Source organism: Lichenostomus cassidix, chromosome 4, assembly GCF_008360975.1.
Source record: "Lichenostomus cassidix isolate B80296 chromosome 4, HeHo_3.0, whole genome shotgun sequence".
Lineage (NCBI taxonomy): Eukaryota > Metazoa > Chordata > Aves > Passeriformes > Meliphagidae > Lichenostomus > Lichenostomus cassidix.
Window position 1 is genome coordinate 44345798 of NC_139484.1, and position 15862 is coordinate 44361659.

Consider the following 15862-nt stretch of genomic DNA (forward strand, 5'->3'; position numbering starts at 1 on the left):
GAGTGTTGAATTTTTCTCCCAGGTAACGGGACAGGATAACAGGAAATGGTCTTGGTTGCTCCAGGGAAGGCTTAGATTGTATATTAGGAAAAATTTCTTTACAGAGAGGGTTGCCAGTCATTGGAACAGGCTGCTCAGGGACTTGGTGGAGTCACCATCCCTGAGGGTGTTTAAAAGCCATGTAGATGTGGCACTTAGGGACACAGTTTGGTGTTGGACTTGGCAGTGCTGGGTTAGTGGTTAGCCTTGTTGATCTCAAAGGTCTTTTCCACCTTATACAATTCTCTGCTTCTATATTCTGAATATAACATTTATTTTTCTTTCAGAAATTGAGTCCTTTTTGGTGCCAAATTCACCTTTAAATTTATTCTCTTGAAATGAGACAATTCTCTAATTTGACATTTTTCCTTTATGTTTTTCTTCCTTTTATTTGTGTGGATGTAGTTTTCAGCGTTAGCATTAGCAGCATAGATTTAAACACAGTTACAACTAAAATATTTTAGGGCATGAATTTAAAAATCCATCAACTCTGCTGGTAACTTTCAGGCATATGCTTGTAACACAAGGCTACTTGGTCTGGAAATGCTTCTGTGTAGTCAGAACAGGATACAAGTATCAAAAGGTTATACTGACCTGTGGCGTGTAGCAGATGCCTAAGGAAGAATAGAAGTGGCAGATAGTTTCTCTATGGGCTCAGCCTTCAGCATTTTGTGGCTGAGGGTATTTCGAGTTAATTTGTATGTTTTAGCTCTGGGTGAATTCTTTTTTCTAAACTGGCACAATTCTAAATTTTAACATGAGAGAGTTTTAACATCCACAGTGCCATGTGAGTTACTAAGACTATGCACACACATATATATATGTGTGTGTGATTTGGGCACCAATCAGTTTCTTGTGCTGTGGATTTTTTAATTCACCAATTCTGGTGCATCAATGAAATGTGAATTCTGTGACATTTTCATAATAATGAATTGGTCCTCATTTAGTAGTTTAAAGAGCAGTGCTTCATTTCTTTGCTGCTGTGGAAGACTGTATTTACCTCTTGTAAATGTCATTTTTGCTCAGCTTTTAATTTATTGATTGCACTACAGCCTGTGTTTCAGTTTTCAGCTCAATTAGGAGCTATGCAACATCTAAAGGACCAGCTAGAACAAAGAACACGCATGATAGAGGCAAATATTCATCGGCAGCAGGAAGAGTTGCGTAAGATTCAAGAGCAGCTTCAAATTGTTCATGGTCAAGGACTCCAGGTGAGTTAGTGTATCACTTACAGGTTTCATCTGTAGAGAATTTAGGACTCATCTGAAATGAGTATTGGGCACCTAATTCCACAACATGATCCTCCGTATTCCCTGTCAGCTGCTATCTGGGCCTAATATGTCTAAAATCCATGGTATCTGAAGCTGCTATTCCAGAGGTACCTGATGTTTTGCTTCTGAATGTATCTGGAAATGCCCCAGTGTTGAGCAGGTCAAGCCTAGCTTATGACTTAACCTAAATAAATGTAAAAGGATGGAGTGGTGGTTAATTCTTGAAAAGTTTCGCATTCCATTTTGGATTAATATTCCATTGGAATATTAATCCAAAATCTGCAAGATGAGCATCTGTTTTCTCTTTTAGCTCTGAGCACGTCAAATCCATACTTGTTTTTTCTTAAACTATCTTTATTATCAGACTGAATGGCTCTACTTTGCATGGTAAACTTGAATGAGTTACGGAGCCAGAAAGACAAGAAGTCTAGAGGATGCATTACTCAGTCTAGCAGCTGACTGCCTGATTTCTAATTTTTTTAACTAGTTTATATTTTTCTATATTTGTCATTCTCTTTTCAGCAGCTGTATTTGGAAGAAAAGAATTACCCTATTGGGTTTTTCTAGTTAAAAGACCCAAACCAAAAAAAACCTGATCATCTCAAACTAAGATACATTTTAAGGAAACAATTAAATATTTTCAGTGTGGGTTGTGACAAAAGAGTAGAAAAAATACTTCCTGGAAGTATTGAGTATGTGGCTTAAATTCTGTTGGAAGAGTAGGAGTTTCTGGCATGTGCCATTTTCAACATTGTGTGATGTCTAGTGTAAGCATGCCAGCGGTAGTCTGCCTTATCCATGTCTCAAAAGGAGATATTCACAGCCCTGTTCCTGTGCAATGTGGAGGGACCTTTTTCAGGAATGTGGAAACTAGAGAAAATACTTCAGTGCTGCACATTCTATCTTGTTGTAGGCTTGGGCCTAACTGTTTGTAAAGAACAAAATATTTTTATGCTGAATTCTGTTTATTACAACAATGTTGGAAAGTTCAGTATATATATATAGTCACTATGATTTCCTTATTGTCAAGAAAGATTGATTTTCTTCATTTGATTTGTTGTTACTCCTGAAAGTCCTACAAATGGATGTGTGATCTCAAATAGGTTTTGTCTTTAAATAGTTGTAGACTACATTACTAGTTAGTCTCTAAATGGTACTTTTTCTTTAATAACAAATATTGAATGGTAATGTTTCGAATTCTGTAAATCAGAATTCTGATTTTTATCAGCTAGAGTAGAGTCTTTGAATACTGACCTTAAAACTTGTGGAATTTTTTAAGATGTTCTTGCAGCAGTCAGCCTCTGGACTCAACTTTGGTTCTGTGCAGCTTCCTTCTGGAAATTCTTCAACTGTTCAGCAGCTTGCACCAATAAACATGCAAGGTCAAGTTGTTCAGACTAATCAGACTCAAAGTGGGATGAACACAGGCCATATAAGTACTCCACACATGATACAGCAGCAGCCTTTGCCGAGTACTGCAACACAGGTAAAATTCTGTTGCTGATTTTGCTGGATAGAATATGTGCTCAAAACCACAGCTGAAACACAACAGCTTCTCTGACATTCCCCTGTTATGAATGAGTGTTTAAGATCACTTAAAAAATGATTGGCAAGGGTATCAGCAAAAGCCAGATTTAATATTAAGCGACAGCATGACAAAGCTAATTGGCAAGATTCACTCTACTACTTAGAGGACAGTTAAGGCACAGCAATGAAAAAAACAAGCAGCAACAAAACCAGACAAAATCCAGGCAATCAAAACAGAAATGAACCGAGAAACATCTAGGGGAGTGTGTGTGTGTGTGTGTGTGTGTGTGTGTGTGGGTGTGTTTAGGTGCATGTGACAAAAAGACAGTGAGGGCAAAGATAAAAAGGAGCACAGCCTAAAAGCTTAACAGCGTTCAAACTTAACAGTACTTTAATTTATACCTTAAACCTAATAATTTAACAAAGAACAATACTTAACTTACACCTTAGACTTATTTATAACTTAACCTTGACAATTTAACAGAGGAATAACACTCAACAGCATTTAACCTAATTTAAAACTTCAAAGTTATACTAAGCAACTTAGCAAAAGAATAACACTTAGCAGTATTTAAGTAAACTTAAGTCATAAATCACAAGGTTACTTACAGGCCTAACTTACTTCAATTCCCAAGGTTCTTAAACATCTAAGGAAGCAGCATTTCTGTCAGATTTGCTATAGCATATGCGCATGTGCATGCACACATACGTAAAGAGTCAGTGCAAGCAAGGTACTCTGAAAAATTCCCCTCAGAGGTCAGTGAAATACTCACTTCAGATGCTTTTGCATCTCCCAGCGGGCAGTGATGGTATCAGCCCAGGACTCATTGTTGCTCAGCCATCCTCCAAGTATAGCAAACGTGAGGGTTTGCTGGCTCTGAGAGGCCCTGCTCAGAGGGAGATTGCTGGTCACAGCCCTCTGCAGCCCAGGAGAGCTCAAAAGGCTCTCACTTTGACTGCTCTTTATAGGGTCTCAAGAGAGTGGGCTTTAGTCATAACAGTGTTTCACCCTGGCCACAGTTTGGGTCAGCACTTTCTCTGAAAGTGTGAGAACAGGAATGTTATACTGTTCAGGCAAGAAAAATATTTTCTAAGGTTGTTCATAAGGAAAACAATGCTTGTTGGACAGCACAGCTTCCTTGGAGCAGACAGTGTTTCTGATAAGCTTGGGAAGAGCTGAACCCAGGTGCTGTTTCTCAAGGCTGAGGCCTAATGAGTGTTTCTCAGATCACAGTGTGGCCCGCAAAGGAAGGGGGGAATGCTTCACCACATCCCCTCCCAAATTTCTTTTGAACAATATCCATTGAGTCATTAATGTCTTTATGTTTGAAGCTTTATAATAGAAATGCAGTTACGTTCTTGATAATGCAATTTCAGATCTTGTTTTCATTTTAAGACATAGGCATGTAAATAAATAAAAACAAGTAGCTTTTTTGAAGGTCTGGTTTCAAGAAAAGTTTTAGCTTGCCTTTTTTTGAATTTTGAATTTATGATTTTTTAGCAACAGAACATACAATGTTTTCCATCAGATGCAATAGGTGTGGGACATCTATACTGTAATGGCCTTTTTCTTCGATGAGTTTATTTAGTTTCTTTCAATTGTATACTTTTGAAATTGCAGTATCTTGTAGTGAATTCTACAGCTTTACTTTCTATGAAATGTGATTGTTTGCTTTTTTAAACATTATCCATCTCATATACTGGGAAACACATTGAGCAGCTCTTCACTTTTCATCCTCTGACTCCTACATGATTTTCAAGTTTTCTGTCTGATGTATCCCCATAGAAGCTGGTTCTTCATGCTGAACACTTCTAGTGGGTTTAACCATTATGTGTATGGAGACTCCTTATACATCTTATCTCTGTGGTCACCCTACTCTGTACTCTTTTCCACATACCATACTTTCTTTTTGAGATTTGTGAAGACACAGACTAGTTGTGGGTGATACCATCTCAGCAGTAAGCTGGTTCCAAACTTTAAAGTAAGAAATTCTTGACATTATGTGGACATTTTAGTCTAAGTTGGGCACAGGGATGCTAAAGGAGTAAAAAGGCCATCTTGAAAAAACAGTATGCAAGTAGCTGAAAAATTCAGAAAAAAAAATTACAGGAGAAGATGTTAATGTAAGATACTCAGATGTCCAAGGTCCAGTCCCACCTCCAATTGCCCAGTCAGTAGAAATATCTGTGTACTTTAAATTAAGCATTTGAGTAGAAAAAAAACCCTGGAAGTTGTGTGGGCAGTGACAGTGAGGAGAACAGCTGTACCTGGCTATCTTTAACTTCATATATCTAAATTTCTTTTCAGCATAATCAACAAAATGTACTTAGTGGACACAATCAACAGTCTTCTCTTGCCAGTCAGTCACAGAACACAGTCTCGGCACCTTTGTACAACACTATGGTGATTTCTCAGCCAACAGCAGGAAATGTGGTGCAAGTTCCCTCTAGCTTACCACAGAACAACAACCAGAACACTGCTGCAGTAACCACTTTTACACAGGACAGACAAATCAGGTAAATCTTCAAGATGACTTTCTATAATGGTATGTTTATGCAGCTGCACCATATACAAAAGGAACTAAAGTAGCATTAAAAAGATCATGTGATTCGTGTTTCAACTATATGGATACAGCCCTTGAAATGAAACTTTGCCCAAAATAACGTGTTTGCAGGCTTATCACAACCCATGTTGTTATAGCAAAGTATGACTGAGAAATCTGCCTTTCTCAAGTGTATGTGATGCTTCATATATTTTTTTTCCTGAAGGGACTCCAAATGTCTTTTTCTATTAACAGATTTTCTCAAGGTCAGCAGCTTGTAACAAAACTTGTCACAGCCCCAGTAGCATGTGGAGCAGTAATGGTACCAAGTACTATGTTTATGGGACAGGTGGTGACAGCTTATCCCACTTTTGCTGCTCAACAGCAGCAGACACAGACTTTGTCAATAACACAGCAGCAGCAGCAGCAGCAGCAGCAAAGTCAGCAGGACCATCAGCAGCAGCTCACCACAGTGCAACAACCAGCTCAGTCGCAGCTGACCCAGCACCCCCAGCAGTTCCTACAGGTAATGAGTGTAGAGTTGTCTACAAATTTTTCCAAGTCCTGGCACTTTCAGCATTGCTAGGTTACCCAGGGGTGCTTTACCTGAAAACAAAGTACTTAAAATATAACCTGTGAATAACCCTAATGCATGAGGTAAGTTTATTGTGTTGCTCTTCTCTAAAATCCTATTACTTAAAGGAGAGCTGGTCTTTCCTGCAGTTTCTCTCCATGTATTGTCTTTTCTTATATCTTTTTCCTTTTGTATTCCTGCTCTTAATTGAATGGGACGAAAAACCAGATGTTTGCTTTAAAACAGTTTATATTTTCTTTGCATTCACATATTAATGCAGTAAGGTATGAGAGATGATGGTTAGTCTAGAAAGTAGCACACAGCCCAAAGCAAGACACGTGCCAATAACGTGAGACATGAACATCTGTCTAGGCTACAGGGGAGGCTGAGCAGCAAGGAACCTTGTAAGTAGAGAGTAGGGAAAAACCTTGTTTTAGTGGAGAAAGAAGAGAGATTGGGTCAAAAGAGAAGGAAGACAAAACTGTAAGCATTGTAGAAATAGGAAATCTCGAAAAGAAAAGAAACAGAAGGTAGATGGAATTGATGGAGAAATCTGTTGCCATTTGTTGCTTTCAATTAATTACTGGCACATGGCTCACCCAGCAGCTGGAGTTGGTGACAGAGATGTAGTGGTGGCTAGAACACTAGTGAGGCAGTGCCTCCAAGAAGACATGAGTTCAAAAGATCTCAATTTGGCCTTTGATGTTGTCTTCTCCAAAAGAAAGGTAAAGTCTGTGCAAATGTAGTTTGTGCACATTCTTAACTCTGTTTGGACTGCTCTGGGAAAGTAAATTTATTTTTTGTTTTTTATTCTTTAATAATATACATAATTAAAAACTCTTACTTTACAAATATTCCTTACTGTGTATGGTCTCCCATTTCCACTAAATTTGGGATCTTCTGCATACATGGAGTATATAAAAATGCAGTAAGTAATTTAAGGCTTAACCTACATTTATATGCACAAGGGAATGGATACAGTTCTGTTTAGGACTGAGTAAAATTTTCTTTCATTAGCACTTCAGCACTCATATAGTGGGAGACTCTTCAACTGAATCAAACCAGAGTGCATTTTTGAATGTGTTCTCATATCTGTATCTCTGCTTCTAAATTTAAAAGTTTATACAATTTTCACTTAATTCTAGTGAAAAAGATTTGTGTAATATGAAGATCTCAAAAGGTCTGTTCCTACCCTAGAATTTAATTTCTAAGCAAAAGTCTAGTATTTTTAATACAAACTATTAAAGTACTAGAATTTGAAGTGAAGCAAATACTCTTTAAAATGGCCAAAAGTGCCTCTTCTGCTTCTGCTCACTGGGGCATCTTACAGTCTGATTCTGTAGGTGGAGCAGTTGATGTACTTTCTGCTGCAGAACATTTCAGTATTGAGACATACTAGTGCATTTGTACCCATCCTTTACTGCTTTTGTTCTGTAATCATAATTTTTTTTTGTTCTAAGAAGAGTAATATTAAAACTAAGTACCATTTCCAGTAGTAATAAATCTTCTTCAAAGGGGATATTTGGGTCTGCAAATGCAACATTTTCTTTGACTGTGCATTTGGTGTGTGGGGAATAAATGTCATCTGTGCCAAATCATGCACTTTTTTCATTTGACTGCAATGACAGCTACCTGTGCTTGTTCAAATAGATTCCTTATGCCCTACTATGCTTTTGTGGTTTTCTGAAATGAAAAATTGCCATGTGTTCCTACCTATCACCGCAGAAATTACAAAGACCAGTTACAGCTGCTTTATTAATTGGCAGACGCACTGCTTAAATGTATTAGTATGAACAAATCTTTGCATTGTTTGCTCAGCTTAACTGGCCAAATCAGAAGTTTATTTTGATTGAACCCGTACGAAAAGTTAAAAAGCAGCTAGGCCTGTGTTTGTCAGTGCAGCAGGAAGAATAATTTTTTTCTATTTTTGTGTTTAGACATCCAGGTTACTTCATGGAAATCAGTCGGCTCAGCTTATTCTCTCTGCTGCTTTCCCACTACAACAAAGCACTTTCACTCAGTCCCACCACCAGCAGCATCAGTCTCAGCAGCAGCAGCAGCTGTCACGACACAGAACTGACAAGATGACTGATCCTTCCAAAGTTCAGCCACAGTAGTGTGGGCACTGCCTCTTTTTGAAGCAAACTGCCAGGAGGGGCTGCCCCACAAACAGTTGCACTGAAGCTACAGAGGTAACAGTATGAAGGCTTTCTAACACCATGGTGTTGAAATCTACTTCTAACTTCTGGAATCTGATAAGAAAAGCCACAAGATGATGATGGGGACATGGCCAACTTTGAGAGTTGCCCCAGTTTCTGTGTTCTAAAGAATTTGCTGCCATGTTTTAATTTGTCCAGGTGAAACCTCCAAATGTGACTGAAATGAGAGTGATGCTGAAAATATTGGTATTTTTATCAATCCTGTACATTTTTAAAGTATTAAAACGGACATGGAGCAATTGTTTGAATTAGCAGGAAAAAATGCCGGGAATATAGTCCAAAAACCATCTAATTTTTTTTCAGATGATTATGGGACAGTAAATATTTTGACAATGTTGTGTGAAATCCAGTTCTCTGTTGTACAGATGCTGTAAAATATTGTGTATATGTCTGCATAAAAGGAGAAAGAGCAAAATATTTTATATGATGCATGAAAATGTAATCTGTTATTTGTAGGTTTGAATATGTTTCCCTAAATTCTCACGCCATACTCAGACTAATGTTTTCCTCTGTTCTACCCTTTTGTTTACAACATGATGCATCATTATTTTCACCCTTAATGTGGGCACAAGTCTCTTGTTTGTGCTTTGTCTGTGATGTCAGGATTTGTTCGGTGAGGTATAGTGTGTTGGTTAGATGACTTCTTGAAGTTAAATTATTGATGAAGCTGTTTGAACTGGTGATCATGCATCAGGGTTCAGGACATTCAGATTCATGAATATCATTCATCATTTCATAATGAATTCATTGTTTTATTTGAAAAATAGGAATTTGCACTGCTTTCTTGCGGATGGTTTGGAATTTTATTCCCCAAAGCTATCTTTTGATATAGTTCATAGTTGGAAATATTTATGTAAAAGGTTTAAAAAAATGACAGTAATTTTCAAGAATGTTTCAGTTATAGGAGTAATTTGCACAAAAATATATTTACATTTAATAACCTTTTGGGCACTTTTTAACCACTTTCTCTGTGGTGAGAATTGTAACTTGTTAAAACATGTTGGAATCTTTTTATTCTCCTTCAAAAATTAGTCAGAACTAATTCAGGGTCATTTTAACAACAACAACAAAACCCATAGTGCCTTGATTTTAATTCAGGTGATAATGTTGAACATCTTGAATTATAATGTCTTGAATCTGTAACCATTTTCAATTTTGAAGTCTTAGCACATTGTCAACCAAACTTGTGTATCTACTTCATAGATATTTCTGTATTGTGTTAATTTTAACAGTGGTCTGAGTTGAGACCATGAATATTTTTGACTGGTACTCCCCCTCAGACAGTAGCCAGAAATAGAGGAGTCTCAAAAATCTCAGACCTTTAAGGTAATACTCTTAAAAAAACAAAAACAAAAACCAAACGTTAAAAGACAGGACTCCTTTTGCAGAAGGAAGAATAACAAGCTGATTTTTTTAAAAATCATTTTTGGAAGCATTTAATGTGTGTATTGGGGGAGATCATGATTGCATTTAACACTACCAGGTATTGATTTTAGAGATATCACTGAACTAAGACTTCAGAAGGCAACTTCACTTTATAAAGAAAATAAAAAGTTCCAACAGATATGTGCTATTTAAGTAAATGTTGGTAGGTTTTTATGGTACTAGTTTGTGGAAACCAGAACTTCAGAGGAAGATAAATAAATGCTGATAGATCTGATAATTAAAAACAAAAAAACAGTAAAAGTAGTTAAAACTAGTGCTAGGGAGAGAAAGCTGGATTAATCTTGAATACTGAGGAGGAGTTGAATGAATGTAACCAAATGGTGATGGTCTATTTTGTACTATGGAACAGTTTGATTGTATTACTGGATGAACCAAACCCGCAGGAGGTAATACCAGTTTAGCCAAGCCATTGATGCACTTGGTTACGTTTGGGGCAAGCCTTTACCTCTGCATGTGTCCCAGCATTAGACCTTTGTTATTCCCCAGTCATAAAACAAATGTTTGGCACCAAAAAGCCAAGCAGTGAACAAGGAAGGAGAGTGTGAGAAACACAGTACCAAAGAGAATCAGATTGCCCTCTGCTCCAAGAAGCCTATTGCAACCTGGAGCAAGGAACAGATGCCAATACCAAACATAGCAAGGAACACTTTCCCTTCTTTAAAGGGATTTCTGGCATTCTTCAGACTGGGGTAATTGTCAGAAACCTATTTCTGTAACGTTCTATGTAAAGAAATCCTGCCTTGCTCTGCTATCCCTACCACTCCATTCCACCTGTTTCTATATGAAGCTGCATTGACTAGAGGTCTGTGCTATCAGTTCTTTGCCTAATGGGAAATAGGTTAGATATAAATTTTTTTTAACCAATTACAATAAAGATATAGCACTGAAAAGGAAAACTGGGAAAGCTTTAATAATGCTGTTAGAACTACTGAATAGTGGTAAAATAGGTGTACTAAGCTATTATACAGATAATTACAGAAATTAGAGATACCAGCCAGACAGTTAATGATGCAGCTTTTTACATAAAGCTTCATTTTAACCTCTCTTCCCATTCCCCCCTTCCCAAATACTATGGTGTGCTGCTATAGGTCTGTCAGTAAAAAGGCTAAACTAGGAGAGAGAAATTAGATGATGGGATAGCGTGGCTGCTGAAAGATAGGTGTAGAAATGCATGCTTTGATCAAGAAGCTTTTTGTAGCCTCAGAGAGAGGTCATTCAATTACAGAACTACCACCTAGTAGAGAAAGGAGACAGGGAAATACAAAGAAACTGGAAAAACACAGCACACATTTGAAGAATTTCTGACGTGAATCAGGCAAACTTTACAAAAGCAAGTGTGTAGAGCTTGGCCCATATTGTGTGCAAGTATGCAGATGCCTTGTTCACAGGTAGTGACTAAAAAGTGTGTATTTAATGCATCTGCAGCTTCCCCTGTTGCTGAATCAATTGCTGAGCTATCCTTGAGTTTTAGTGAGAAAAGGACCAGGCTGTTGCCTCTTTCTTAATCAGCCTTTTGCTTCTGCCTGACTCATTTACTACAGACTTATTTGCAACATCCTGATAAATGGCACGACAATGAATGCTGTGATGCTGCCAGTTCTGGAACAGAAATGTTACAGAACGATTCTGACAGAAGGGAAGGAGTCTGTCAAGGGGAGGACTGTATTTGTGAAGAAATGGGTTGGTGATACATAAAGGAGTGAAGAGGATGGCATATTGCACAGAGTTTAGGAGATAGACATTGTTTGCCTGCGATGGGTGAGGCTTTGAAGAAAAGTGTCTAGGATAACTTCAGAGACAAAAAAGAATATAGCTATTTTTATATTATATTTAATATATATTTGTATATAAATATGAAAGGATTCTAGTAGGAGCTCTCCATATGCCTTCCACTTCATCTAGAAGGTTTACCTTCTGCACTATGGTTCCAGCGTGTCACCACCTTCTGTGGGCATCTTGCCTACCGCCAAACACCAAAATTAGTAACCCACTATCCTTACAAAATATAGGTTTCATTTCAGCTTTATGTAAAAATGAATAAAGTAAAGATATATCAGGCAGTTTTTCACAGGAAAAAGAAACTATGTTAAGACTTAAATAGCACTTTCTCTTTTTTGTTTTTTTGGTTTTTTTGAGTAATAACAAGCACTTTACTGAAAAGACTATTTGAAAAACAGTTTATTTCTTTAGTCAGTGAAACTGTTAAAAAGGGGGGGGCATTGAGGAATAACACATAAATCTGTCAAGAGAGACATTTCTGGAAAATGTTTCTTTAATATGGTGATCCTTTGAGGCTCAAAGTGCAGGATTAAAAAGGCTTCTAAAACCAGTTGCCTTTGTGTTTTATATGGCCAGGGAAAGGGATTAGTGATGACAGCTTCCTTGGAAGGAGGCTTTTTAGGTTGCACAGTTGCCTATGAGAGAGAATCATCTGGAGGCTCACTTGCCTGCTCAATAATTCTAAGTGTCCCTTAGGATTATAATTTGTGAGGAAATGTTCTGAAGGTTTAAAGATGTGGCCTTTTTCAAATGTTAAAGTCAGTTCAAGAATCATTTATATTTTCAGAGATTTAACCCAGGTATTGTTATGAGTGTTTTAAATGTAAGGGCATCAGGAGATGTCAAACCTGTCAGATTCGTAAGCTTCTCTATTTGAAATAATTATTAAAATTAGATGTACAGTCAGAGGGCTGGAAAATGGTTATTTTGATTAAAAGGGAAAAGAGACTAGTTTTAATAATTAACCTTTTATTTTTTTACTTATCCCTGGTGGAAAAAATTGAAGATAATGAAATTAATTTGGATTAAAAAAGACATATTTAAACAAATCATAGTAGATGAGACAACTGTGAGAGAACATTTGAAATTGTCTTGGTTGTCCATGAGACTGGATAGTTGCTTTTTCACTATCATGATTTTTAACACTACATTCCTTGTCTTTTTCTTTTTTTTTTTCTTTTTTAAACAGGTGATTTTAAGCTCTGCGATACTTCATGCTAAGCCATCTGCATGAATTTTGCCAGCATGATATGCTATATTCAGAGAAAGTATACCTAAATAAAAAAGGAGGGGGGGGGAACAAAACACTGTGTCTGAAAAAAATACTTTATGGCCTAATACAGAGACCCCAGCTATGACTGAGAGATGCTGCATTAATAGACAATCAATCAGTGGGTAATAATTTATGAAACACTTTAGGGAATGGTCTTAAAGATGTAACTGCTTTGAAAGCAGTTGGTGAGTTGTCTTTTTCTAACAAGATAGGTAAAAAATATTTATTTTCAAATATATCAGATTGAATTTTGAGTTTTTAAGCAGTGTTGATTTCACAGTGTCTTGGGTTTCAGTTTTGTTTTGTATTTTTTTAACTGGCATTAGATTTATATACGTAAAAGAAAACAAACAGAAAAACCCTAGTGCCGTTCATATTGACGTCAGGAAATGTAGATACAGTTCCCTGGTGTTCATGTGACCATTACTAACTGTCAATTTTTTAACTGAATAAATGTAACTCATTTAAAATTTTGCTTTCTGTAGCTTCTAAGGTTCTAGAAGTTTTCTTTCTGAGTTGCTTGATGTCAGTTTTATCCAAGTTTCACAGTGAAGCGCTCTTACCCTTCCCACGACTGTACCAAAGGCACTCTCTCCCCCACCCACAGAACTGACTTGTGAGAAGTTGCTTGATGTCACTTTTATCTTCTCTCCCCTACCCAGACAAATGACTTGTGAGATTTCAGTAAAAATGCATACTGTATTTTTTCCTTGTCTTCTCTCTGTATCTCTTTATAAACTGATGCCCCACTCTAAAGGCTAGAGACCTCTGATTTGTGTATTTACATTACTGCCTTGGAAGTTACCCACACAGCACTGGATTGAGTGTGCACAGCTTAAAACTGCTTTTGTACCTTCACATCTACAGTTGCAGAGTGTTCAGGTGGGCATAGCCCTTCCCTCAGTTTCTGTCATGAGCAAAACACCCCTCTCTTTAAATTGGTGCCACTCCTCCCTGGCTATTTCTTCTGCTGGTGAAATGTCAAAGAATAGTGTTTTTAAAGGAGTAGAGCTGGTCTGAAGTGTTGGCTATGCCACTGAACAAGGAAGCAGAGACATGCATTTAGCTGTGAGCACTTGTTGAGAGTGCGTAGCTCCTGCCTGGAAGAGCTGTGTGATAATATGTAACCTGTCGGGGTGGTCTAACCCTCCCTTCACTGATCAAAGTGTAAACAATAATTCTGAATGAATTAAATGTTCAAGGAAAGGTGGGCGGGAAGAAAATTCTGTAACTGAAGCTGAATGCCTGGAGAAAATTATAAATACACTTAGCCATTTTTATAGTCTGCAGTATTTTTTTCCTATTTTTTTCACATGGGATGCCCTAAGGAAGATACTGATCTTTTACCTTTGAGAATTAAATAATACTTTTGCAAGCTGTGTATTGCTTCTATATGCCATGAGGCCCCCATGCCCCAGGAGGAAAATAAAATCATCTGTATAAGTGCTGTAGCTGTAGTTAAGAACTGTCAACACCCATCAGTGATAAGACTGAGAGCATACAGCAAGCAAGATTAGCAGTTCTCTTAAAACTGAACTTTGGAAATTGCAATATACCTTTTCATAAACTTATCATGAAGAAGAGTGGTAATTACGATGGTAATTGCCACACCTGAAGCAATGCTGTTCAATGGCATTTTGCTGTCATGCAAGCTTGAAAACAAAACCCTTGTTTATATGAGAATGAAGCTGTTAAGTACTTGTAAAGATTAGCAATCCAGAGGTTAGTTGCACTTCTGACTCTCAGGCATTAGTGATAAAAATTCCAGAACATTTCAGCTGTTCCAGGGTAACATATAATAACAATAGCCTTACTAGAAATTCTTTGTAGCACACAGTCTCCATCACTGTCAGACCCTCTGGCCCATTTGGGAAGTAAATTTAAGTAATTTAAGTAATCCCAAAGAAATGCACAGCTATAGTACATGCCCCATGTCAGTGGGAAATGCTACAGAAATATAACCTGTATCTACATTAGCAGAAGCCTGTAGCTGTAACTTGGCAAGGGTGCTGACTTCAGGGGCCATACAAGGTCATCTCTGGAAAAATGCCATGTCAGTACAGCAAGTGCCATTACATCATTATTTCCATGGCTCTGGAAATTAAGGATAACTCAGATTATATTAGGATGAAACAGTCTGATCCTTTTGATTCAATATCTGATTTTTTAAAATATACAGTGTCTGGGACGAACGTGGAGGTACACTAACCTACCAACCTCTTTCTAGAAATACATTGTAAAACCGCACACGTGCATCCGGTGGCAGCATTCTGGAGGCAGGCTGAGCTGGCAGGGCAGCTGGGCTGAGGGACAGCCTGTATGGCAGCAGGCTGCCTCACAGTGCTCAGCGAGTACAGCCCCTCTCTCACTTGCAGAATTCCTGACTTAATGTCTGACTCATAGATCTCAAAAGAGCAAGGCCAGGCACCAGCCTAGCACACACACACCTGCTGGCATTACCCTAGGGAAAGCAGGTTTGCTTGTGACCTGGTCATGTACTTTGGTTTAACAGGCTTCCTTTAAAAACTTTGTCCTGGCAGGATGGAAGATTAGAAGTTTACCTTAGTCTTCGTTAATTGCACTTTGCCATCCAAACCCACCAACAAAAATAAACAAAACCCTTAAAACAACCCAAAAAATCTCACCACCCAACCAATGCAGTTCCTTTGGCCAAGACGTAAACATACAGACCTGGAGCCTGAAATGGCAGCCTGTTTTCCTACCACTGTGCATGCCTGGCATTGCACTGCTTAGGTCTTAGGAGTTTGAGAAATGCAGCATTTAAGGGATTTTCTGGGAAGAGAAACTCAAGGATTAGAAGCTGCTGTGTTTGTGGCCTACAAATGGAATGGTCAAATGTGTAATGCTCCATAGTACTTCAGCTTCAAAAAAAGGCAGATTCATACTATTAGAAACTATGTCTTCTATCTTCCAAGACTGCTACAAGGTAGATCTTAGTGGGTTTTTTACGCTCAGAATCCAAACAGCACTGAAGAGCGGAGATAAACATGTATTTCTGCAACCCATGTATCTTCAGTGCTCATAATTTACAAAATCTTTTAACACTGGCATTTATCATTAACCAATATAAATTTAGTAAAGTTTCCTCTCCTTAAATACATAATCACTAGGTAAACCTTTGTGGCAGGAATTATGGGAGCTATCAAAAACAATACTGAAAATAACACAAA

The 15862-nt window shown here is 37.7% G+C and overlaps 1 protein-coding gene across 14 annotated transcripts in view; it reads left to right on the forward strand.

Moving 5' to 3' along the window:
• CLOCK (clock circadian regulator) overlaps positions 1 to 13427 on the forward strand; it is a 68443-nt gene extending 55016 nt beyond the window's left edge. For 12 of the 14 annotated variants that reach the window (XM_085058926.1, XM_085058934.1, XM_085058928.1 and 9 more), the window contains 5 exons: positions 1092 to 1250; positions 2590 to 2796; positions 5146 to 5354; positions 5636 to 5906; positions 7892 to 13427. In XM_085058926.1, the coding sequence (XP_084915052.1) occupies positions 1092 to 1250; positions 2590 to 2796; positions 5146 to 5354; positions 5636 to 5906; positions 7892 to 8071 (1026 nt within the window). In that variant the 3' untranslated portion in view covers positions 8072 to 13427. The remainder of the gene's footprint in view (positions 1 to 1091; positions 1251 to 2589; positions 2797 to 5145; positions 5355 to 5635; positions 5907 to 7891) is intronic. The other 2 variants (XM_085058939.1, XM_085058938.1) reach the window with 2 other exon arrangements.
• Positions 13428 to 15862: the final 2435 nt, after the last annotated feature.